At 39.6% G+C, this 27,304-nt stretch overlaps 1 protein-coding gene across 1 annotated transcript in view; it reads right to left on the bottom strand.

Moving 5' to 3' along the window:
• PRTG (protogenin) overlaps window positions 1–27,304 on the bottom strand; it is a 73,248-nt gene that overhangs the window by 35,484 nt on the left and 10,460 nt on the right. Inside the window, 8 exon segments of the mRNA XM_058033614.1 lie at window positions 59–364; window positions 1,298–1,462; window positions 5,339–5,586; window positions 6,154–6,313; window positions 6,888–7,046; window positions 8,169–8,306; window positions 8,568–8,701; window positions 9,687–9,831. Coding sequence (XP_057889597.1) covers window positions 59–364; window positions 1,298–1,462; window positions 5,339–5,586; window positions 6,154–6,313; window positions 6,888–7,046; window positions 8,169–8,306; window positions 8,568–8,701; window positions 9,687–9,831 — 1,455 coding nt within the window.

The raw sequence follows: 27,304 nt of genomic DNA, 5'->3' as shown, positions 1-27,304 counted from the left end.
TAGAAATCCTACAAGCCCAAAGCCCGTGCCGCTGAGCGCCCAGCCTGCCGAGCCTTACCTCTGACGCTGGTGGCCTTGGGGGTGCGGTGCGAGGTCCACAGGGACGCCTCTCCCCAGCCCACCCTGGTGGCCGCAGTGATGCGCACCAGGTAGAGGCTGTCGGGCCTCAGCCCCTCCAGCAGGTGCTCGTCAGCGGTGCCCGGCAGCTCCAGCACCTGCACCTTGCTCTCGGTGCTCAGCCTGAAGGACACGCGGTACAGCACCACCTGCCCCCGCCGGTACTTGGCAGGGATTGGCAGCCAGGAGATGAGAATGTCTGTAGGGCTCCTGCTCGTCAAACTGATCTCAGGAGCTCTCAAGGGAACTAAAAAGGCAAAGACAAAGCTTTTGAGCTCAGGGAAAAGACAGAAAATTCTTGTCTGATACCTTAGACTACAATGAGATGCCAGGAATGTAAAACTAAATAATCCAGCAAGTTCTGTAGATTCTTAATGATAACTGGACACTTCTCACCTGCTGCATGCAGAAGAGCTTAAGCTAACTTTTTTCTGTAAGGCCATTTCTTCTCTTATTGCTGCCAGCAGTAATCAAAGGCAATCAGCACCTGACTGGTGTGACACACTGCCTGTCAGGGTTTGATGCAGCAGCTCCAACCCAGGGCCCAGACAACAACCTGCAGCCGAATACTTGGTGCATGTTTTCTTCCCCTTACCATGTAATGAGGGTCCTGATAAAGTGACCTGCAGACAGCTACAAATGGCTGTGTTCCATGCTGCCAAAGCTTAACCCTGTCAGAACTTATTAATCAGATCTAATGATCTACGCTAAGAAGTGTGTTGTTGCCATGATGTTCAGATTAATTAAATCATTGCACAGAAATAGTCAGGGGGGTCTTTTACAAAATTCTGATTCTACTACAAAAGGCACACAGACACAAAAAAACCAAAACAACAGGTTAATTTTTTAAAAAAAAATCTTTAAAAAATTTGACAGTAGCCTAAATCCTAGGCTAATGTCAAATTCTCATCATGAAAGGAGTTCTCAAAGATCTAGAATAGTTATTGACATGATTTAATGAAATGTCTTTCAGCACAGAAAGAGACTGTGTAACACACAGTGCTGCTCTGCCAGAATGTTATTTTATTCTCATTCCTTTTGTGAGCTGCTGCCTTGCACTGTGGTATCCAGAAGTCTCACTGGTACCAAGAGAAATTCAAGACCCTCAAGAAACTGCTACCACTGGACTGCACAGTTTGACTCAGTGCAGATAAGAACATTCACCAAAATAACTTCTTACCATCTTCAAGGGTGTGCTGAGTGACATGATCTGACATCTGACTGGCTCCCAAAGGCATGTAAGCCACAATATAGAAGGTGTAGTTGCTGGCTGGCTCCAAGTCATCAATGATGTAATGGGTTGTATCATTTCCAATCACCACTTGGTACTCTTCATTATTTAAGCCTGGTATAAAACAAGGGTTAGACAAACAAAAATTGCTGAAAATCCTCGAACATCACAGTATCTTGGCTTTAAGATCTCATGAAGTTAATTTCATGTTCTTCCCCAGCCTGCCTCTATTTTTAAAACTCTGTTCAGCAAAAGCTCTTTTATGCACAGGAGTAACTGTGTCTTGCTGCAGTATAGGCTGTGGTGTTTCAGGATTTTCCTCAATAAGGGATGCTGAATGCAACTCTAAACCCTATTTAGCATTAGTCACAACAAACTGTGCTCACTGTACAGTAACACAACAGACAAGCTCTAATAGCCTTATCATTCATACCCAGCTTCTAAATCTATTTGTTTAGAGTCAGGGTTTTTTTTTTTTCAAAACCTATTTACAGAGCCTTTCTATAGCAGACTGTGAGGAATGTGAGGGCTCCACTCCATCAAAAACAAAACAAACACCCTCCTGCCCCCCAAAAGAAACAAACAAAAAGAATTTATTCAGCAAAAGGATCTAAATTTAGCCCTGCAAGTACTATTACATTTGATTGACACGTTTTTTATTTTAATTTGGAGAAAGGCCAATAAGAACAGACCAGAATAATCTTCAAAAATGTTTGGCTCCTTGGCAAGTAGTTAAGAAAAAAATAAAATAAATTGTCAGCAATTCACACTAAAATATGCATAGCAATGCATGCAGCAGTCCTTGTCTTTGTTGGGCTTTATTCCTATAGAGGAAGGCTATAAAGTGGAGCAAGTGTGGTGAAAGCTGCTGTGTTAAGGAACAATTCACACCAAGTGCATGTCAACTTAATCAAAACTCTGTAAGAGCCAGCTCCTCCTCTTCACAACTGAATTTATAAACAAAACCAAAGGCAAATTCCACCATTAAGTTTTCCCACATTTATGAATTAACTTGATAGCATTTTAATTAGACAAGATTACGAGCATCTCACAACAGACTAGTTAATGACTTGTTAATTAGGAATTGCAAGGCACGATTTCTGACCTGCTAAACAAGATCCTTGAGCTCAAATTAAAAGGACTTGTTCTCTCATTGAATGGATTGCTGGGCCTCATGCAGAGGCCCTAATGAAACAGCCATAATAGAGAACAAGGCTGGCCTTCCACCACAATCAGTGTCCCCTTTGTGCCTTTTCTAAATCACTAACAAGGAATTAACACACTCCAACATGCACGCTCATCAGACCCTTATTCTTCTTGCTACTATGACCCCAATTTGAATGTAAAATATTCTGCTAAAAGAAACAAAAAACAAACACACAAAACCCACACCTGTTAGTTTTTTCAACTAGCTTGATTAAAACACTAACTTTTTTTATATAGGGAAGAGAACCTGAAGTTGTTTCTACAGTGAAACATCAGAATATGTGAGTTGTGAAATGTAACAATAAGTGATGGCATCTTTTGTATTCAAAGCACCTACCACACTGTGATGTCTACAAAAAACCTCTTTAAAACTGCATACAATTCATGCATTATCCAGTTTTGCCTTCCATAAAGTTTATGGAATCATAAACATCAGTACAACTCAGGAGACTTGGCAAACATTGCTTTCCTTTGGCAATGCTATGTTCTGTCCTCACACTTGCAAAGGAGGTTCCTAACTAAAGGAAGAGAGCAATACATCCATAACTTTTTTGTTTATACATTTATGTTCATAAGAAGCTTCAAGCAATGATAAAACCTAGTCAGGTCAGATGTATCTGAGATAATTTTTAACCTTCATTATGATCAGAAACAGGTTTGAGGGTGGAATGGGGAAAGACAAGCTGAAAGGAATAACGAAAGCAATACATTAATACATAATATTTACATTAATACATAATTATCTAGAATTCTTAGAGAGTAAATAAGATATTGACAATGTCAACTGTCTATGTTAGAACCAACCTGGTACAGTGTGAATCTCATAAAAATATTTTCCTTAATATTTAATTTTCATTTCTTTGAATGCAGTTGTTTCTAAATTTACATTAGAGAGATGGTTGATGTGATAATTTTTCACAAAGGCATTTTCTGGACTTTCAATAATGCCTCTGATATGAGAGCAAGATCCTCAGAAAGGTTAATAGGCTACCACTCTATCACTTAGAAAGTTATTATTTTTACAGAATTGCAGTCCACTAGCCTGTCAAGTTCAACATTTTTCTATAAAATAAGACAAAAGCAACTATTAAGTTCTGATGCAAATTTCTGATACTGTGAAATCATGTTACAAAATTACATGCAGATCACCTACATTTTGAATCCCACCACTGTAATTACTCCTCTTTACACAGCCTTCTCCACTCTCCTTGTGTGGATTTTTTCACTAATGTGAAAGGATGCACAACAACATTATATTAAATAAAATAAATACCACAAGTCAGTCAGGAAAGATGAAAAAAATGGGTATTTGAGAAAGTATGTTCAAATAATTCAGAAGTTTCTGTTTGACTGCTTGCTTTTATTTGATGTTTGTTTTGTTTTTTACACCAAGACAAGCTATAACCTCATTTCACAAAATATAACCTTTGGATAAGCAAGCAAATAAGGCAGGGGCTGCAAAATCATTTTGCAAAAAACTTATTCCAGAAGATACCTCCTTTCCCTACTCTGCAAGATTATTTCCTGCACAAACTTCCCTAAGGACACTTTCCCAGTTTCTTTGAAGTTATCTGGTCTCTGGTCTCCACAATTACCCAGATAAATTATCCAGTGTGACTTTATTCATATTAGCTCTAAGAGGGGATTGTGAGCACAATACCTCAGTGACTGAAAGAGTAGGGGGTAATTTCCCACCCCTCTTGTTCTCATTATCTTTTAAAACTCTTTCCTTCCTTCCTTCCTCCAGACAAAATTCTCCTGTGTCCTGAAATATCCCACTTGCAAAAGCAAATGTGGCTATTCCTGCATCAGCATTAGAGTAATTAAGCTGTCCTTCCTGTCCTCTGCTTAGCAGATGGCAGGCTGGTATTCCACACAGGGCTGAGCATCTGCAGTCCTGTCCTTGAATAAACCACTTACTGAATAGCAGTGGAAACAGAAATCACTCCAAGAAAACAGGGTTGCAATGCACCTCACTGGAAGCCATGCACTAACAATTTTTCAAGTCATTAAGCCATCACCTTCTGCTCTTGAAAAATGGCTGTTTCCTACCACCTTAAATTACCTTAACTCAAAGCAATTACATAATACTAAGGGATTTTAAATTGTCTAGTTACTAATTTTTATTCCAACTACCCATTCCATTCTATACAGGAACTTGTATATCATTTCAGACACTGGGATAAGCCATTCATGGCCATCCAGCATTTGAACAGACTTTTCTCATTGCAGGAGACCAAGGGATGAGAGAAGAGTAGATTTTACCATTTGGCCGATATTCCTTTTAAGAGAAGGTAGTGAATACAAAGTATCAACTATTCCACTCCAAAATATATGAAAGCCAGTAAAGTCACAAGAATTTGGGGATCTAGACAGAAGAGCATTCTTTGGTGAGAAGTTCAGCTCTGTAAGCCTCCAGGACTCTGCTGTATGCTCTGTTCTTTCCTGCCATGCACACACTGAGAGGAAAGGCAGAAATTCCTGCTGAGGACAGAGGGAAATCCAGAGAGCACTACAGAGGGCCCAGCTTCCAAGGTTCTGTCCTAACTTCAGGATCTGCTCACTGGAGCCATCAGACACAGGTAAATTGGAAGAACACAGTCCCAAAATGAGATTATGTGGAAAAAGCACTTTTACCCCTGTTGACTGCAGTATGCATTGATATGCTGGAATGCTCTGATGCAGCCCTGAATATGAGCCATTCACATCTGACAGTCTTTGCAAGGACATTCAAGCTCTTGTCACATTCAAATCATGAGATGGCATTGAAATCAAACTGCTTACCTTCAGCTTTCATGTAATGCACAGAGTATGCAATCACTTTGTCTGAGTTGTAGAGTGGCCTCTCCCAGGCCAGCAGGATTGCTGAGCTGGACATGGTTTCAGCGTGGACGTTGTAAGGAGCACTGGGCCTGTCCTCTGACATCACCACTGTCAGCCTGGCCCTGGACAGAATGGAGCCCTGGCTGTTCTCAGCCATGCACTGGTAAATGGCATCATCTTCAGGAATGATCTGGTTAATCACCAATTTACTGCATCCAAAAGGAGGAAAAAGAGGTGGAAAAGAAGCTCACATCTTGGATAAACTTAGTTACACATAAGTGAAACAGTTATGTTTGCCTCTGTTTCCTAAGTTTAGTATAATTGACTTACATGCCACAAATTCCTCTATTACAAATGGATGCTCAGCAGTGAAATTTAGCACCTTGAAGCATTCTGCAAAACCTGCCATGTTTCTGTTTGGGCCTGCAAAGCCAGGCGCAGTGAAAACAAAACTTCACTGCAAAAAGCTGACCCCTAAGCAAGCTTGTCATGGCAGATGATGATGATGATGATGATGATGATGATGATGATAATAATAATAATAATAATAATAATAATAATAATAATAATAATAATAATGTCAACAATAACAATAATAATAATATTGCCTGGTATAATAAGCCTTACTGATTTTCGGTGTTGATTAATGTGCATCCATCACTACATTTAATGCCCCATTGCAGGTTGACTTGAGTTCTATCTTGATTGTCTACTGCAATGTCATCTTTTGGCAGCACATCACTAGCACAGCTCACCTACAGCAATTGCAATCTTACCTGTTGTACATTTTTATTCTACCATTGGAGTGTATTCTCCTTCCATTTTTCAACCATGAAATTTTGGGGGCAGGATTTCCTTCTGCTTGACAAGCAAAACGAGCAGTACCAGCTCTAGGCCTTGTTAAGCTTTCTGGCCATTCCACAAATGAAGGTGGAGCTACAGATAAGTTACAAGAGGAAAAAATAGTTTAAAAAATCAAGCCTCTACAAATGCAAAGACAGTCAACAATAATAATTAGTTTCCCAAATAAAAACCTCTCTCCTCAAGCCATTGAATCACATATATCCACAAGCAGAAAGCACATTCCTTGTGAACAAAGCACATTTGTTTAAAGATACCGTATCTGCACAGATAGTATTTTTGTTCATGCATTTATGGATACAAACAAATCAAACTCCAGAATATGACATACTGTTCTCTCATAAACACATGTTACATATTTCTGCTTGGTTACAGGGGTTTTTTCTGTGTTGAAAGCCTGTCTTCCCAGAGCAAACATTGCACCTGGCTATCTCCAAGTGCCAGTTCACAACTCAAATCTGGAGTATCTGACACTTCCCATCTAAGTCAACAGCCAGAAGAATGCAGCCACAGTTGTGTGATCCGCTCAATCTCTGCAGCCTCCCTGCAGTCCCTGGCACACGATGTTTGAGATAAACCATGAGCCCAGCACCCAACAGGGCTCAGGAGACAGCCACAGGGTGTTCACACTGCAAGGGAAGGGGCTCACCCAGCACGGTGAGGGTGGCCATGGCCACGGTGAAGTTGCGCGTGCCGGGGATGGTGGCGCGGCAGACGTAGACCCCAGAGTGCTGCACCCGCACGTCCGAGATCAGCAGGTTCCCGTTGCCCAGGACCCGCGTGTGGAACACATCAATGGACTTGTGGTCTGTGGGAGAGAGCAGATCAAGGGGGTTACAAGGCTGTTCATCGAAATAACTGAACTAAATTGGGCTGTCTATGCAGTGATGGTTTAGATTAGAGTATATAAAAGTCAAAAAATGCAAAGGAAATCACAACTGAACTTTCAGAGGTTTCCATTTTGCATTTACTTTGCTCTTCACTAGCTACCTGACCATTCAGATGGCTGGGCCTCACCACTTCTTATGTGGTTTATGTCTGGAATTCACCTCAGTTGAAGTTAGCCTCCCATCTGCCTAGCACTATGATTCAGTTCATCCCTACCAACTACCACATCATCTTTACAAACAGTGATCAACCATCTCCTGAATTACGCTGCAGATAAACTAACACATTTGAGCACCATGCACTTTCTCCTATTTTCACACCAAATGTTCTATGATTATAATGTGAACTTTTTTCCTACTTGTTTGTCTGTAAAAGCCACTGAATTAACCAGGAAAGATACATTTATTTCTTACACTTTGCGAAATAAAAATGAAGGGAAAATTTTCATGGTTTGCTTCTACACATACAGTCCTGACTTCCACATTTAGGTACATGTTGGAATGAAAACAGAAAGCAGTTTTCATGAAAAAAATGTGATGCACTGCTCAATGTTATTATTCTTGCTGCATTCCCTCTTCTCCCCTTCCAAGCTGACTGTCCTGGGTTTATCTATTCATAGTCCAAATGGCCCATTAGCACCAGGTGCAAACCACATTCTCACAGGGCTTCTAAGAAGTAGAGTGAAAGGAACACTTAACAGGTCTGTTTCATGGACGCAGCCATCCCAACCTGCCCCCACCCCCAGTTCTACTCCAGTCACCACCCTGCCTGTCCCTGTGCCCACCCTGCCTGTCCCTGTGCCCGGGGCAGCGCAGACTGACAGCAGAAGCAGGGAGTCCAAAGCTTCAGAAAACCTTGGGGCTTTTTGACAGCAGCACTGAAGCACAGAACTGAAAGTGCTTCACTCATCCTACCTTAACCTGCTAATGGTTACCTACTGCACAAAGCCTCAGAACAGAAACCTAATTGCATAAATCCTTTCTTTCCAGTTTTACTTCCTCTCCACAGACTGAAGGTGGCATGCTGTAATTTTAAGACCTACCTAACCGGCTCCAGGAGATGATTGGCTTTGGATTCCCTGTGGCTACACACTCCAGTATGACAGTTTGATGAAGAGATGCTGTAATGTTTTGAGGACCAGCTATTATAGATGGCTTGTGAAAAGGCTTCAAGTCTGAGGCTTTGGAGAGATTAAAAAAAAAAGATAAAAAGTGAGCACAGTTGAACAAAAACTCAAATATTAAATAAAACAGGTTTTTTTTGGGGATGTTGATTGGGGAAACTTACATTGAACAATATTTTAGCACAAGATAAAAGCAAGCAAAATTATTTGGACAAGTGGTTCAACTATAGCTTTTTAAGGCTTTTAAGTGTTTTTGCTATACTGTAAGAAAAGGAAGATAGTGCCACTGAAAGGAAATCTCACGTGGTAAATAAATACCTGGAATAACACTCAGCACTGCCTCGGTACTTTTACGTCTATTGGCTGCAGTTGTGGCAACACATCGGTAATTCCCAGCATCCTTCTGCTCAACACCATAGATCTGAAGCACTCCTGTAGGCAGAACAGTTATCCTGCCACAGAAACCAAAAATAAAAAATGTAGATAAACATTCAGCCAGTGAACAGGGTCGGGGAATTAACTCCTTGATTTACAAACAGTCATTGCTACACTGACCCGGGAACAGCAGGCTGGAGACTCAAAAACATTCCCAATACATGACTCACCTTCCTGCCTTTCTGAACTACAGGCAAAATTCCCCTCAGCACCACAATGAGAGCAGAGGAATTTACTTTCAACAAGCAGATCTTTCTCACCCCCAGAATCAACCATCCCAGCCTTCTTTAGCCTGCTACTACATCCATACTGTTCAGGTTGGCTGACTTTTTACAGCAGTTTCTGATATATGGGCATAACTGGTGTACAGTTCCCAGAAACCCACCTAGGGTTTAAGTTTTTAGTTTCTCTTTTTTTCTTCTTTTACATGAAGGGTATCTTAGACACCTTCAAATAGAGTTACAAGTCAAAAAGCACAGGAGTCAGTTCAATGAACACAAACTGGACATGAAAAAGAATCTAGCAGAGAGCAAACTACATTCTTCAAGTTCATCAGTTCATGAGAAGACCCCCTTACATAGAATTTCCCTGGTTTCATGTGTTTTATCTCAATTTTCTGTATATATAATTCTTTATTGTCCGTCTAAAGAAAACAAGTTCAGCATCAATTCTTCAGTGAAAGCAATCCCACTAGTGAGCCAATGCTCACCCATTCCATTCCCCACTGCAATGCCTGCTCCTGAGGATGACTTCATACAAAATTCACCAATAAGAACTCAAAGACCAGTGATTGCTGTGCAGAGAACAGAGGGTGACTCTGGCCTGCACTCATAACACCTATTTAAAATTCATTAGCAACATATCTATGACCAGCTATTTCAATAGTTGACATGGAACCTTTTTAATGTATTGGCAATGGAAGTATCCAGATTTTCTTCTTGCAGCAGGACCAAAACGATAGCAAACAATAAAATACATTCTAAAATGTATAACCCTACATACCTGTCCATGACTAAGGGTAAGGTTGTTCTATTCACTTCCCATGTCACAGTGGCAGGAGGGTTTGCTGTTATTTTACAGGCAAATCGAGCTACTCCACCTTCTTGGACTTCAGTTGAAAGTGGCTGGATCTCAAATGCAGAAATGGCTAAAAACAAGAGAACATCAATTTTAAGTGACTGAAGTGAGAAAAAAATCCTGGTTAAATCAAACTCTAGTTCATAGATCAACTTCTAAAAATACCCAGAAATACTTCACATAGCCCTTTTATTTCTGTATGCAAAGAAAGATGGATCTAACTGCCTTGTCAACTTAGGTCAATAGCCTGTTTTCACTGGTTGAAGTTTTACTTAAAATAACTTTGCTTTAACCTAATTCAGAAAAAAAAATGTTTCAATGAAAATAAATATGACACGCTCAAATAGAATTAAGCATACAAATTGACTGGCATGCAGCTGGAAACCATATAAATTATTGGACTAACAAAGTTCAAGTCAATACAATTAATTTGGGACAGCCTTAAAAAATTTGACTGCAATAGCAAATTTCCAAAACAACTTTTGCTTCCTGACTCACTTTAATAGAACAAAGCATTTGCAAAGTTGTACAAGTTCATGTGTGGTAAGAAAAAGAAATCAAAATAAAAAAAAATCACAAAATAAGTTTAAGCAGGTGAGAACACTTTTATCCCAACAGTCTGAGCAGTCACAAGCTAATGTCTGATGCACAGAGCACCAATGTTATTTTGAGCATCTACAACTTGAGAAGTTCACAATATTGAGCCAACTGAAGTGGAAGATCAATAGATACTCAGCAGCTAATAGCTAAGAAATTGATCAGTTGTTGGATTTTCTTGCTCAAAAACACGGGAAAGTAATACAAAACCTGCTAATTAATTGCTTATTTACTGCTATTTACAGAACAACTAACAGAACAATTCTTCAGAAGCAACTCCTTTTGGCTAAGTCAACACAAATAATGTCACACATTTCCACCCCCTATAACTGCAGAGGGAACAATCTCTGTAAACCTAATGGCACTACTTCTGTTTTTTAAAAAATCAGGTTCCAATTAAATTTCTACTCCTGTATAAATGATACAGAAATATGGTTGCAATAGATATTAATATTCAAGGTCTTAATATTCAAGTTTTGTGCTTAAATAATTTCTCTATTTTACTTGGTTATTAATGGAAAAGGAATCCAAGCTTGTGTTACTTTCTTCTCGTCTTCTTGGTTCTAATTTCTCCCTACACAAATGCGTGTTCACCTGGATTCAGAATAACATTTCCCTAGTGCCATTCTCAACAGATTTTCTTTCTTAACAGAAAATAAAATGCTTTGCAATCTTCATTTATTTACTGAAACTATGATGCAGCAAATTAGCCAAGTCTGCTCATATTTCAAAATAGACTCTCTAGGAATGCAATAAAAGCATAAATGATAGGAATAATCCAAACCAATGCAATGTGAGTTTCAAAACCATTCTGTAGCACAGCTGCACCACAGCCAGTGGCATTAAAAAGGATCACTGCAACAAAGCAGAAAGGTAATCATAGAGGCTTACTGAAGCAAAGCTCTTTCACAGCTTTAAAAGTTTCATCTCAATTGGAACTATAAATTACCTAGAATTTTCTTATATTGGTACAATTACTTAAAGAGATACAGTGAGACAAATGAAACACAATATGTGTTTCATTTGTGTATATACACAATTTCATTTATGTACATAAAAGTAATTATTTACTTCCATGCACTCAGTACATTACAGCTATAGATTAAAGACAGAAGTGACACCCTGCAGAATTACAAAGCAAACTGAGAGCAATTAGTGTTTCACAGACCACAAAATGCCATCACAAGAGCAGGAAAGAGCAGGTTCTACACTGTACAGATAAAGTCCAGTGAAAGTTGCTAATTGAAGATGATATGCAAAGAACATTTTTCCACCTGAGCAGGAACAATGTCTTTCCCCTGAAAACTCATCTTTAAAGACAGCAAAAGTCACAACTGTGAAGAACTGCTCAAAATCTTTTTAAAAACCTTATTAATGCTACTAAATTGAGATTTTAGAAACAAAATTCTCGCTTACCTCTTATCTAAGTTCATACATTGTTTATCAGTTTAGCTCAATACTTGCTCCCTCTGTATCTTTCTTTACGTACATCTCGGGTTTCTTCTCGATTCTGACTTTATTTGTTCCAGTAAAATCTGTTTTTACAAGTCTATTGCTGTCTCGTGAAATCTGACCTCTTTGTAACAGGCTTGTTTTCCTGGCAAACACTGATTCCAGCTCAGAACCCAAGAACAAGTCATTAAAACAGCACTGTTAAGAGGCCAGAGCTCTATAAAATGGATAAGAAACAAAGTCTCAAGAGACATACCCTGCTCCCAAAAACAACCCTGCAATGCAATAAATGTAAGTGCCTTTTTATTTGAGTTTTCCCCCACTTCTCCAGTCTATTTAATCATTTTGTTCCCAGATTTATAGCCAAAAGAAAATGATTAATGCTGCTCTGGGAAGCTGATGCTCTCACCCTTATTAACTTGCAAGATATCAAACAGAAGCAGAAGACAATAACTAAAAACTGCATTGACTTGTATAAATTCCTGAAATTTATGTGATAGGTGCATGAATTTGCACAGTGACTTCTGAGAATGAAGATCTTTACTGGGCAGAACTGTGTGATTTATGTCCCCAATGTTATCTATGCAGAGAGAAATCAGACTTCAGTTCAGGTATGAGTTCCTTCATTTACCATTGAGGCAAATATCCACGGGTTCAAACCCAAATGATGCTTTCTGTGAAGTATTGGAGAACTGCTCCTGATGCACAAGGATTGAGGATCCTGGATGGATGCAGGATGGACTATCCTGCATCATGTAAAAACTCTCTATGTACCTAGGCAGGTTTACAGATTTAACCATTAAGGTATGAAGAAGTCAAACTTAAGGAACTCATGCCTCACACCTTTGGTTTGTTTGTATGCAGCAGCAGACCTTCACTGACTTTAATTATGGAAAGAAAAAGACCAAGCAAACCAGCAGAAAAGAAGCATAACACACATCCACTTCATTCCCTCCTGAAATGAAGTCCTGAAGCTTGCTGCAACACCAATCCAGTGACCTGCTCCCTTACACACTGCACTTTCTGCTTGCACACTTCATGCCATTATGAACTCTTTTTCTGAATGAGCTTTCCTAAGACACAAAAGAAATTCCAACAACCAACATGTTGATTACTGTTTCATCACAGCTGTCTCTAGCCCAAGACTGGACTGCAACTGCAAAATAAAAAACCTGAAAGAATGAAAGATAAACCCAGAACTGAAACAGTAGCACAGTTTTCAAGTAACCAGAATGCACTAAATACTGAGAAACTGTACCTGATGGTGAGGCTTTAGTGTTTCTCAAGAGATAATGGCCACTCACAGAGATGAACTGCTCAGGTGGAAAGGACAAAAGTGCATAATGCCATTTATACAAGGCATCTGTTAATGCTATTGAGAATTTCACAGTAGCCCTAACCCTTGAAGTGAAACCAAGAATCTTCCCATTATTTTTAACTCTCTGGTGAAGAGATCTCATTTGAGAAAAATAAACTTGTATGTTAAAGAGAAGCTATGGCTTTTCCCAAAGAAATAGATTTCAGGGAAACACATGATAACCCTTGTCTTCTTGATCCAGATTTTGTGATGTACTCTCTCTGATACTGTTGAAAAATCCAACAAATACACATGTGTATTATAATGTAACACCAAAGCCAATTTGCACATATTTTCTTGAAGTTTTGCAGTTTCTCTGGATTGAGAAATGATTGATTCTCTAGGAATGAGGCTTAGAAGAGATTATGAAAGGCATTCTGCCATGCCTCTTGGCTATATAAACACACATTTCCAATGATTTGCTGCTCAAATGGCACACTTTGGTCTGGATCTAGATTTGGAATAAACTTAATTGAGTATATACTGACAGATGCAGACACTTGGCAAGACTGCAGACACACAGCCCTTCTCCTCATTTCTGAACAAGCATGTGGAGTACACAGAGCTGGGGCTGTCATCAAGTGATACAATGGGTGAATCTTCCCTGAGTTTCCCAAGAAATGCTAGCAAAAATTAAGTTTTTTTGTAGTCAAAGTTCTACTTATTACATACAGTTCAGAGGTCAATGTCACACAAACACAGCAATATGGTTAAAGATTTTCATAACTGTAAGTGAAAAGGGATTACTGTGAAAGGGCATCCTGCATGTGCTACCACAAGCAGAGTGATTTCTTACACTCACCCTCTGAAACTTTAATCAAATGTTGTTTGACCTAGAATTACTATTTTTAAAATGTGAGGCATAAAAATAAGAGATTTCAGGAGAAAAAGAACCTGACCTGTAAGGAAAGATTAAAAGATCTGGGATCTGATTAGGTCTGGGAAAGGCATCTCAGGAGAGAAGTGATAGTCTTACTGATTAATGAGAGTCATTGCTCCCTGTTTTCCCTAATACTTCTTTGTATATTTGCAAGACCAGAAAAAGCAAGAAGAGGTTTTAGCTCCAGCATGGGAAGTTCAGGTGAGGCTGCTGAATGGAAATGTATTGGCATGGAACGGGCAAACAAGGGAGGCAACTGCATCTGCAAAGACTTTATCTCACTCATTGTCTGCACATCTCCCTCCTCTAATGGCCATTATTTAAGGCAAACAACTGAGCTGAGATGGAACTGAGCTCCATCTGTAAGGGGAAGTGATACCATCCAGAACACATTTGGCCCTTTCAGGCACAAAGGGAAAGTGTCAGTTCATTCTGACTGTTATAAAACACTGTAATTCAAACAACATACTGGTAATGGCATTCTTATAAATTACCAGAGATTTAACTCTTCTGATAAAATGCAAAGTGTGGCTTTTTCACTAAAGCTGTTATTTTTGATTTCTGCCAGGATGGTTGGAAAAATAAGCTTAACTAAAACATACTTTTTCTACAAACTTGCATTGCAGAGAGATATTCTGAAATTGCATGGTTTTGTGCTACTATTGGCTAAAACTTTGGTTTAATACACTTAGTTTTATTAATAACCAAATCATGCTGAAAGCCTAATACTTAAACTTAATTAGAACAAAATTAGTTGCTTTAAAAAAAATAATCAGAGGTGGCATTAAAAAATAAATAATTAGATAAATCATACAGGCTGCTGACATCACTGCCCACATGTTAAGAACTCAATGAAATTTCTGAAGAATGCTATATCAGGCACTTAACTTATTACACGAGAATTTTCAAACTGTATTTTTCTTTCTCTGCATTAATAATCCCTGGCAGTAAATGCTATCACACATTGGTATGTTAATGAGTTGTGCTAGCCTAACAAAAAGCAACTGATAGTAATAAAACAACTACACAACTGTTTTCTCCTTCTCCCAAAAATCTAAAACCAGGGAGGGGACCACAGTGTTCTTCTCATCACAGTGAGAAGGCCTCTTCTCAGCTATAACTTAAGGCTCTCAGGATGGTTTTCTCTCACTTGCATGCTGAGAAACACCTGTAGGAGGGAAAAGAGGAGGAGAATAATGACCCATCCTGTTCCAAGCCTTGTGTAGCTGCAGGAGAGGAGAGCAGAATCCTGCACCTTATCCTTCTCTAAAGCACAGGGAAGTCTTGATTACAGATGCAATCTCCAACACCAGGACCCACAGATTTTAATGTCCTTGAAGTAACCCAGGCCCTTCTACACCTTCAGTGCCTTTCCAACTCCAACTGCCTTTCCTTACACTTCAAACAAGCTTTTCCAGACAATTTCACTTCCAAAGGTAGCATACATTTTAAAGGATTAGCGAACCAGTTCACCACAGTTTTAAAATCCATACGTGTGTGTGTGCAGCATAACTGCAATAGTTAGAAAAACCAGAGTCTTTAAGCTATCTCACTTCATCTCACTGATACCTTGGGAAAAGCTTTGCTAGAATGGCACCTTGTACCCTCTAATCCCAAATTAAACTAAATCCTTCTAATGTGCAACAAGGAGATTGCTGCTATTAATCCCTGGGTTTTAATGAGGTACTAACACAAAACGGTTAGACATGACTTCAAATCAGTATGCACACAAACTGCACACATCCTGCTAAAGGGCATTCATTTTACCTTGCTGGTTTGTTTCCCAGCTTCCTATTTTAGTTTTAATTCCTGCCTTTCCTTTGTTCTTTGAAGCTGATTACTACAAACCCACTCTTAGAAAGAAGGCAGGACAGACAGACCTAAGGCAACGTGACAGAAACACATTGGTTTGCCACAATTGTGACATGTAATTTCTCAATACGAAAAAGAAAATAACCTTCCTGTGAAATCTAGAGGTTACACATAAAAATGTGGGGGAAATGACACCCAAATCAGATATTATGTAACAGAAGAGAAATATTTGAAGGAAGAAAGAAAAATAAGAGAGAGACCAAATCAAGAAACAGATTGATTACCGATACCAAATCTGAGGAAGAAAATCCTTCCCTTTAGTATGAACAATGTAGCAGCAATTTTAAGGATGATGGTTCAGAATTGCATTGAAAAAGGAGTCCAGACTCAAACTATTACCTCACAATTAAATAACAGGGAGGTTAAATGAGACTGAAACTGCCACATTGATTTGACACTATCAATAATTGATATGGGAAACCTAATAATCCCTCTATCCCACAATTGCTTTAACCATTTGCCATTTAGAATCTCCTAGCAGGCATTTTAACATTTTAGAGAAGTTGGATCAGAATACAGCTTTTACAGAACACAATGATATCCTACAGCAATCATTCTGATGCTCTGGAAAACACTGCAGAGTGGGAAATTACAGAACTGCATTTTTATGAGCTGCTAGCTTAGCACTACAAACACAAACCTAAACAATAATAATTTTAATTTTTTAAATTTTTTTTTTCCAAATATTGCAAAAAGCTAACAAGATTAGAAACCTCATTTCTACAGCACGAAAGACACAAGCACAGAATATGAGCCAGGTTTGGCCATGAACACTGACATTCTGAAAACTGACATTCCAAACATTGACATTCCCTTTAGACAAAACTGATCCTTCACACCATGTGCTCCTCACGTTTCAGTTCACAGAACAGTACTCTTGTATCTAAGAAGCAAATTTTTCTGAGGCATTAGCCTGAAAAACCCTTTCAAAATCACATTCTGAGTTTTGGAGGGACCAGAAAATGCTCTGCACATAGGGGTAATTAAAGAAAGCTTTCACTGATAAATACCAAGAAGATCCCAGGATGAGGTGATGAGTGAGGATTTGGGCCATCTGCCCTTTCTGCTTTTCTCCATTCATTACTTCAGCTCTGGACAAATCTTCTCCAAGGCTCTGACTGCTCAGCTGAAGCCTGAACTCCTTTGCACAGCTTATTGCAGTTTGCCTCCAACATAGTGCCAGACAATTTGGGAAACTGCTCTGCTAAAACTTATGGTCACTTTCTCTTAAAAACTATCACTCCAAGCCTAGCACATACTTACTTCCACACTAAACTAAACAATGAGAGAGAAATGCAACAAAGAAAGCAATGGAAAAGGTAATAAACAAAGGTATGTTCTCATTTTTCCATTCCTCTCTCATATTCTTGCCAACTTGCACAGATATATCTAAGTGCAGTGTTTAGAGTCAATGAATTCCAAACTGAGATGCAGATCACCAAGAATTACTCTCCAATCTCTGACAAGGGAGAAAAGAAATCATTAGCCCCATACACAAAACCCATACTTATAAAATACAAAGCAAAACTGTTTCTTTGTGCATTAAAGTCTCTATACAGCAATGTCCAGTGTCTCTGGTTAAAAAACCAAAAATTTTAAAACTGCCCATTCACAAACTACCCACTACTCTTCTGGTACTGAAGAATGCTATAATCTAAAGGCAATGAAATGGAGAAGCAAAGAGGTCAACAGCCTGAGCACCCTCGAACAAAAGTTCCCTTGGAGATGTCAGCTGCAATCTCATTTGTTTCCTCTAACACTTTCAGGTCCCCCTGCTCCTTTCTTTAAAGCTCCTAATTCAGTGGCTGACAAATGATCATTTTAAAAATCCCTGTACAGGAATAACCAAGTCTGAATTTGTCCACTGAAGATCATTCAGCTCTCCATCATTTGGGCTGGGACTAGATTCTATAAAAGTGCTTATGGCCACACACAGGCAGTTTTCACCAGCAGCTTCTCAAAGCTAGGACCAGTCTGAAGTTTCATATGAAGTATTTTCTGTTCTTGAAATCCTGGAAGTCAATTAGGCCATTCTGGGCCAGTTTTTAGGGAAATGTACTCATTTATCCTTTCTTTGCTCCACTATATCCTTATTCCTTCATCCTTACAGTATCCTCAGAAAGTAGGAAAATATATTGTCTTCTCCACTATCCTGGTTTCATGATATCCACACACAGAATAGAAGTTTTGTGAGCAAGTTTCTGATCAACTCCAGTGCAGAAACTCAAGAGGTCTCAAGGATGCATTTTGAAGACAGTTCACAGGAATGTGAAAAGTTAAGAACAAATTGAAAAGTTAAGAACAAATACCTCAACAGCATCACAATACATCAGGAATCTCTCTGATACTGATGAATTTTTTCAAGGATAAACACAGTAATTTCTATTCAGGATATATTGTACTTTAAGAAAGATGCTCTTTTCTCTTGCTAAACAGGCAGCACTAAATTTCGGAAAGTGTTAACCTTAGCAACAGAAAGAGTTCATAATTAGCATGTCCGCTCTGTATGTTATGGAAAAAAATCTCAAAACAGTTGAAGAAAACTGGCTCCTCAGAAGTGGATAATCACTCATCAAAAAGGTCTCTGCAATGCAGAAACACACATGTTGGAACAGAAAGGCACAATTTGACAAGGTGACTATTAGAATGTATTGTTCACTCCTCACATCTTCAAACCACTAGAACAGCCACAGAGCTTGTTATCCATGCCATATTAACATAATTGTGCCAATAAATGGGATCCTGGGCAGCAGCAATGTGCCAGAGGAAATAACAGGAGGCTCCTCACTGACACAGTACCAGCCAGTGAATCCCTTATTTTACAGTTTGCTCTCCTGCCCACCAGCTGATCTAAGAGCCACACTGAGATGAGAATCCAATATTGCAATGCAAGGGCACGCATCAGAATTCTCAGCCTGTGAGGGAAGAAAGTGCAGGGTAACACACCCAGGTCTTGCTATTTTACCTTGTTAGAAGCAGCTGCCAATATTGCAAAAATGCCACCACTCTTGCAGCTACATGCAAGTGTTCACATGAGTACACACATTGCCTTACTACACCTGAATCACTTAATAGGAAGCAAAAAATGTACCACTACCACCCCTCCCAACAAAAGCAGACAAACATATCACCTCAGGAGTTATCACTAGCACTGTTTTAAAGGAATTAAAAGCTTGAGGCTTTGAAAAATGTGGCTCTATATATTAAACAGTTTATTGATGGTGTGACTGACATTCCTTACCAAACCATGTAAACAAGCATGAGAGATTTGATCTTTTCACTTCTGAAGGCATCCCAGCTGGGGTTTTCCCTTCTCAGTCTATCTATCATCCAGGCAACAGTGTGTGGCCCCAGAAGGCACAATAAATGCTAATGCACTTATCAAGGAATTCCCTTCTGCTCTTCTGCAGACAAGAAGCATAGGAAATAGGAGAGAAAAGGCACACAGTAAGCCACATTAACCAGCTTCAAAGCTGTTCTACTTGTGTGGCTGCATGCATTCAGGAGAAAGAACACACCACTTTCTCCCTTGCAAGGACTGATTTCCTTCAGCAGTTTGCCCAGTGATTGCCTTCTAGTATCTATGCTTAATCCCACAGATGCCTTTCTTTGGAGTTGCTGCCATTCTGTGAAGAATTAGTTCTGCTTAATAGCCTAACTGTTGCATGGGGAACATCCAGCACAGTTTTGCACTTTACAACATGAAGACAAGGATCAGAACACAAGCAGGATTTTGCAACAAAAGACATGTCCCTTCACAACTAACCTAATCTGACATCCAAAAAGAAAAACCAAAAAAACTCCACAAAATCAAGCAAAACCAACAAAACCAAAATAAACTCACACAAATCAGAATAGAACATGAAAGATTTAAAGATTGACTGCTATGATTCTAAAGTTCCTCAAACTAAAATTTAATAATCACTCAGTGCAACACAGAAAAGATAATTTCAGCACTTTGCACCAAAAGTCTGCAGCACTGGAAGCATAAATCTGCCCCATTCTGACCAATGAATTTCACTGCAGACGCCAGCAGAAGGGTAAGACCTCTATTGATTTGTTTTGTATCTCTATAAATAAATAAATGCTATTCCTGGCTAAAATAAAACTAGACCCTAAGCAGAATGCAAAAGCCACTCTTCACCTCAGCCTGCCTAGCTCATCAATCAGAGGAAGCACCAGAGAGCACATCCCAGGCCTGGAGTGGGGCCCCACACATTCCTGGGCTGCACCACCCACCCTGCGCCTTCGCTCACATCTGGGGAAGGCAGAGGAAGGGGCTCCATTTCATACAGTGGCAAACTGACACCATCCCCATATGAATGAGTGTAAGTTGATCTGGTGGTGCTGTTAAGTCTCCAGACTGTCAGAAATGCTGTTCCTGAGAGATAGGAGCACTCTCCATTTTTTGCTTGCAGTGTTTCAGAATCAGCATCCCAGGATGAAAGACCATTTCAATGCAAAATGCTGAGCAGGGGTGTTGGGAATTCAAGCCCTTCAGCCCCCTCTCCAAATGTCAACAATTCCTCATTCCCACGGGGAAAGGAAAGAAGAAATGCCTCCACTCTCAAGGGCCAAATGCCTGCAGCTCATTTCCCTGCCACCAAATGCCCACTACTGCATTACACAGCCCAGAGATCTCACCCAGGAACAATCTTTCAGCAGAGAGTAGTAACTAACAGTTAAAATCTGAATATCTTAAACTTTGAGAGCAGCAGAGAGAAAATCAGAAACAAAGGTCACACACAAAAAAAAAAAAAAAAAAAAAAAAGGCAACAAAAGACACTGTCATTACTACCTATTTATTGAAGCTAGTTAAATCTTCAGATTAGATGTTTACCTGAAAAATTCTAGAGGTACGGGAGGGGGAAGTGTTTACAACTCTTGCAATTTTCACATGGAACAAACCAGAAGTGCAGCTTCCAGAAAAAAATTATTTTGCCTTCAAAGTCTTTAGAGGAAGTCACCTTGCTATGGCTATTGACTGCTTGGGTGGCACACAATTGTTGGACTCTTGGATTTCCAGTTTGCCCAGTCATAGCACAACCAAACAGCCATGTTCTACTAGGTAGGTGATACAACTGGTTATTAGATTACTTATATTTTCCAATACACAATGACGACCCATTTTTCCTTTCCATGATTTTTAAAAGCTCATTGTTTGTCTCCAACTCAAGGCTGTGAATCAAAGCCACCAGGGCAGCACTAAGTGTTATCAGGAGCCCAGAGAAGCTGGTATCCCCATCTCAGACATCCTACTCCAGTCTGGAACAAGCAGTCCCACGCAAGGGGCTGCTCCCTGGGGAATGCAGCTGTGGGCAGGAGAGGAATAGCACTAGGCCTCCATGAAAAAAGGCTGCCTATTCAACAGGTGTTTTACTCATCCCAGATTTCTGGCACATATGTAGAGGTGTATAACAGAGAAATTAGGTTAGATTATCTCAGACTTCCACCTTCTCCTGTGCTTTTAAGGTAGTTAAGCCGTTCATTTATCTTGACAAATACAAAATTCTTCCTTTTCCCCCAAAAAAGAGGGAGAGAAAAGGAAACAACAGATCAAACTTCACTATATTTTCTTCTAAATTATGCACTTGTACTTCCATCAGCAGAAGTAAAATACCTTGGCCTGGAGCCAATCAGAAATCCCTCATAATACGTTCAATAAGCCAAATCAAAACAATACATAGCTTATGAGAGTGGGGAAAAGAAACTTGAAGGTCGTATTTCATCTGCTGCAGCTCATGGTGCTCATTCAAAGGGAGGCAGGAGGTTAACTGGCAGGATCTGCTCTCTAATGCCTGTTATTTCCAGTGGAAGGAGCCAAGCAACAACGTGCTTTGCTCAGTACTTCATGAAGAGGAGCAGCAAGGAAATCCTAATGCTAAGGAAACACAGCCCAGCTGGAGGGGACATGGAAAGAGGAGCTGGCAACACACTGAAGCTGAAACACACCTCCCTAGCACAACTCAAAGTTGGTTTTTTAGATGCATTAGTTGTAGAACTGAAAACACAATTCATGTCTCATAATGCATGGAAACACCTTCCTAGTTTTACAAAAAAAGGCATTCTAAACCAGCAGAGGGAAACAGCTCTCCTGAAAATTTAAAAAATGCTGAGTTTTTACAACAAATTATTATTTCAGGTGAAACAGGCACTAGATAGAAAATACAGGGTTCTACCCTCAGCTTTACCATCATCTGTGTTGTCTTGAGGACAGTAATTTATTAATTTGATCCTGTTGAATTTATTTTGTTCTCATTTTTCTCTTCATCCAAAACAGAGGTAACACACTGACCTTTTACTTACTTGACACTTTTCTGGATTGCTCAAAACCATATATGAGGGACAGTTAGGAACATTAATACTCATATAACACATACATTAAATCTAAGAGTGAGATTATTAGTAATTAACATTCTTAACTCTGTCCTATCAACCAATCACAAAAATCTATGGATTCTTTTGGTAGAAACGCAGTGGTGTGGACAAATCACAAAAAGGATGGAGGGAAACAATAACAAACAAACAAAACAAAACAACCATATTGCACTGATGGAATTGAAATTATCTGTCCCTCTACACGAGCTCCACACTGCACTGATAAACTAAATCTCTCTTAGATTGAAGGCCGAATTAAAACAGAGCAATGCAGGAACTCTTCTGACCCAAAAGTAATCCACTCAATCATATAATGCATCCCCCTCCTTTTAGTAAAATGAATAGCCCTCCATAGAACCTTTTTCTTCCTTGACAAGTCCTTGACAGAAGAATGTGAATCTGGACAGTTAAATGAATCAATCACCAGCTGCTAGGCTAGGGCCAAGATGGTGAGCCGAGGGGCCTGCCAGAGTTCACTGACCACTGGTCAAAGCAGGACAAAGGCTTTGCCTCTATGAATAGTCTACTCCTGGGATCCAAAGGTCATTTAGCTGCCTTGGAAACGGTCCCCTTTGGTTATTTAAAGTTCTCAGGCTATTCTGCCACAGATATTATTGTTTCAGGTGGTCACCATCTTTCCCCATCACAAGTTTGTGAAAGGCCAGGCAACCATTATTTAGATAAACAGAAGACAATGGTGAACACAGCAGCAACTAAAGAGTGAGGAAAGGAACAATTAAAATAAATAAAAATAATGCTTTAAACTTCCCCATAACTCCAGCTTCTGAACAGGCCTGTAAAAAACATCCTCAGAGAAACAAGATCCCAGCACCCAAAGAGGATCTAGATGTACAAGTCACATCAAAGGCAAGAGGTCTGGAATATTCTGCTGCCTTGGAGATTCTTTACATAAATGTATCAGGAGAAGCAACAAAATAAGGGAAAAAACCCCAAATAAGTATTAGAGCTTTACTCTAGTTATGACTGCAGGGCTGTATTTCCAAAAAACTGCCCTATGGCTCAACACAGGACCTGTAGCCTAGCAAGCGGGTGGTGGTCTAGGCTGTGTGGGGGAGTAAATATTTGAGAGAAGAGACAGAGCAGATGAAAGAGGAGGTGAAACCCACAGAGGCCAACTCCTCCACAGCATTGGAACCCACAGTCCTGCCTGGCACCTCATAAAAGCTCCTCTCCTCTGCACCAGCAATATACCTCATTTCATCTCAGTCAAAAGACAAAAAGTAAATTTTGTACTGACAAACACCAGAGAGTGCATAGATGAGCATACATATGTATATATATATAAATATTACCTGAGGACTAATATTATCAGGTTAAAGTTATTGCTGAATACATTGTCAGATACCAGCCCATGTTTTGGTTGGATCAGAAAGTTCTGACAAACTTACTTGTTTAAAAAGTTGTCACAAGACACTCTGTTACAAACCTTTTTTCACTACATCCTGCCCATATAAAGCTCCAATACTTTCAAGCATATTTATTTCTTTTTTTAAAATTACATACATCATTAGATAAATTAAGCTAATCCCTCAGCTTTCCCACTCACACATTCAATATATCTCTTACATGTGTGTATACACACATGATGAAAATTTCCCAAATGCTCAGAAGTTGAGAAACTGAAGAAAATACTCTGTTTATGTAAGTGATTTGCTCTGTTTATATACGTGCTTTAGGAAACAATACAAGTGCACAATCACACTTCCCCACTATTCACAGCACCAAATGAATGGTGCTCACATACTGAGCATCTATTCAATATTTTGTTTCCTCAGTTCAGTGTGTGGCCTCATTCCTTGTTTATTACACTGTGTTAAACACTGCCCTCACCAGAGTTACCAGCTTCCTTCTGGCCTTCCCTGCAGGGCTCTGCACTATGGTTCTTCACAAATGTTACTGCACCCACTTTCACAACACCTTGAGATTATGCTCTATTATTATTTGAATTTTACTGTTGGCTATGGACAAACATTTGGATGTGGGATTGAAATATTCACCAAATTTAAACATCCAAGACACAACACTGATCCTTCACAGCGCTCCATGTGTGGCAGTCATGGACAGCTCCCCCAACTTGTTCCAGGTCCAGCTGACCAGACCTCAGAACCTGGTATCAAATATTGAGGCCATAAGAAATATGCAATCAAAAACTTCCCATGGAAAGCTGGGACAAGTGGACTTGTGTGTGTCACATATTGCAGAAGCTTCTGGCTGGAGCAGAAATGCATTTCTAATACTCTAAGGATCCTCAGAGCAGTGATGCCTCAGGCATCACAAGGCATCACTGGGAGATTATGCTTTGTCCTTCTGAGGTTCCCAAGGGAAGTCCAGGCCTCCTGGGGCCACATTCGATGTCCTGAAAGATCAGCTGCTCTGATGGGCACACACTCCTGTGTCTGTCTTTGCCAGATCCCTCTTCCACTCTGAGCTTGTACCTGTGGCAACCTGCAAAGGAGCCAAGCCCAGGTCCCCTCACTCCACCAGATTCTCCTCAGCACTCCCTCTTCCCACCAATCCCCTGCCTGACCTCCAGACACATGAGAGCACTCACACCTCCACCTCACCCCCTTCCCCTCCCAAACTTCCTCTCCAGGTAATTAGAGCATTGTTTCCAGCTCTCCATGCCAGCTGGTTTCTCCAGGCAGTGTTAGATCACACTTAGCTCCTCATTAATGCAGAACAGGGAAAAAAGCAGGTCCACATCTGTCCAGGACTACTGAGAGGAAAAGCCCAGCTCGGTGTTCACGAGCAACAGGCTCAGCACAAACATCACCTCCTGTCCTGAGCTAGTCAGGCTGAGTAAAGATGTGTGAACATACACCAAAATAAAAAAAAAAGTTTGAGATTTTTCCTCAGAACGGTCAGGACAAGCAATTCTAGTCATAGCAACACCAAAAGCTACTTCCAGACACAAAGACCCCAATAAGTTCCATGTCTCTGTTCCCTAAATAGACATTTCCATGCTGTCCTAGTGAAAAAAAAATACAGAGAAAAGAGTTTCGTCTTTTATTTGCTCTAGGGAACAAGATAAACAGTCCTGATGAAATATACTGTATTAGAAAAATTAAAAACCAGAGATTAATACTGACATGACAAATTTCTACTGAAAAAGTTATTACGTCAGAAAATTAACAACTGCAGTTCTACAATATAAATATTTGGTAAATTTAAGATCAGAGTGCCAATAGCCCACTTAGAACAAGATCACCATTTGTACACACACACATTAGAGCAGAAGAAAAGTCTACTACTGATTTTTCTTTTTTTTTTTAAGAAACATCATTAAAAGCATCAATAGGTTTCATCTCTACTATGCAAAAATAAAGTTTGGCAAACGATTCTTTCTGAGGGCAGGCAGTGGGGTGACTTTTTATGCCTTCTTAGAAAACCATGGGGTACTTTTCCCATCGATAGAACTCTAGGCTCTGCTGTTCCTTCAGAAAACATCCTTGCTAAGAGGACCACAGCCAGACCATGCTAACAATTCAAACCTATGTCACCTTACCTAGCACAAATATTTCAATTATTTTAAATCAACACCTTGGTGAGGTTACCTTCACATTGCTATTTCTTGAGATGGTCAGAGCTCGTCTATCAGTCAGTAGCTGCCAAAAAGAGAAGATGAGTTCTTCCCAGATAGACCCAAAATCCCACCCACCACTCCTGCCTCCTCACCTCTAACAAACTAGTGGAGTGATTAAACTTCACTTCATGTTTCACTGCAGTTTCTTTTCTTCAGTAACTTCAACTGGACTTTCATATCTAGTGCACACCAAAAACCCCACAGGCTACTCACTACTGATGAAGGTCATTAAAGAAAATGTCAACATTATAAACATTCACCTAAATACAAAGCACAGATTTTGAACGTGCTCATTTTCTCAGCAGGATCTACTTCCAGGATCCCTTCTGGTGCACAAAGTATACACAACTCCAAAAGGAAAGAAATACTGTTTCTAAACCTAATAAAGCTAATAAAATTCTTCATGAGAAATATTTATTCTGTTCTAAAAAGTGATCATTTTCAATAAAATCTCTGACCATAAAGGAGTCTAATCTACTACCATGTGCTCCATAAAGATACCTATTTGCAGATTAGATATGTTGCCTTTCATGTATAGAGTTTCCTGCAGCAATTTTATGATAGATAATATAGGTGTTCCTTCAGTATGTACAGGTTTGTTTATTATTATGGTGCATTTATCTTAAATAAATCCAAGCTAAACCAGTAATTATATGGAGGGGGGAAGGGAGGATAAAGCCCTGTTTAGATTTCAGGGATTCACCATCTGAAAGCTTTTATTCTTCCACAGTGAAGGAAAGTTATGACCTTTGACATGTGGCCATGGTGCCAAAGAAACTGCTCATAAATGTGTGTCAGTAAAGAAGCAGAAATCAATAAATTCATTTAATCCAGTGAACTATTATGTAGTGAGACACAATATATTTTCAAGAGCCAACTGCTCTACTCTTTCGCTCAAAAGGCAAAAATTTTATGTAATGGACTTTTTGGATATTCAATTTTTTGATGGTATCTTAGACTCTTTAATAAATGTTTTGGTCAGTTATGGCACAATTTATTAGCCCACTCATCTCTGTTTGAACGATCCCTGATACAGCTGGATTCAGGTAGCACAACAGGAGCACTAGAAGGGGAGCAGATATCCTGTTAAGTACCTCTGCCACTACCAGAGATAGCTATCCCACAGGAATCAAACACTGGCAGGTACTAAAAGTGTGCATTTTTTTCCACACTGGGTGCTCAAGAGCAAAAAAAAAAAAAAGAAAAAAAGAAATATTGTTCATCATCCCAAACAAAGGAATTTCAAAAAACCACACAAAGCACTATTAGAAAGGCTTTCAGCAATGCATTTAGTCAGCAGTAAGCACCACTGAGTAAAGATTATGACCATTAAAAACAAGTACTAACTGCCACGTGCTGGTAATGTCACAAAACTCCCACCAATGCTACCAAGAATTCCAGTT

This window comes from Melospiza georgiana, chromosome 13, assembly GCF_028018845.1.
Source record: "Melospiza georgiana isolate bMelGeo1 chromosome 13, bMelGeo1.pri, whole genome shotgun sequence".
Classification (NCBI taxonomy): domain Eukaryota; kingdom Metazoa; phylum Chordata; class Aves; order Passeriformes; family Passerellidae; genus Melospiza; species Melospiza georgiana.
The sequence above is the reverse complement of the archived record's forward strand: the minus strand, read 5'-3'. Positions and strand labels throughout refer to the sequence as shown.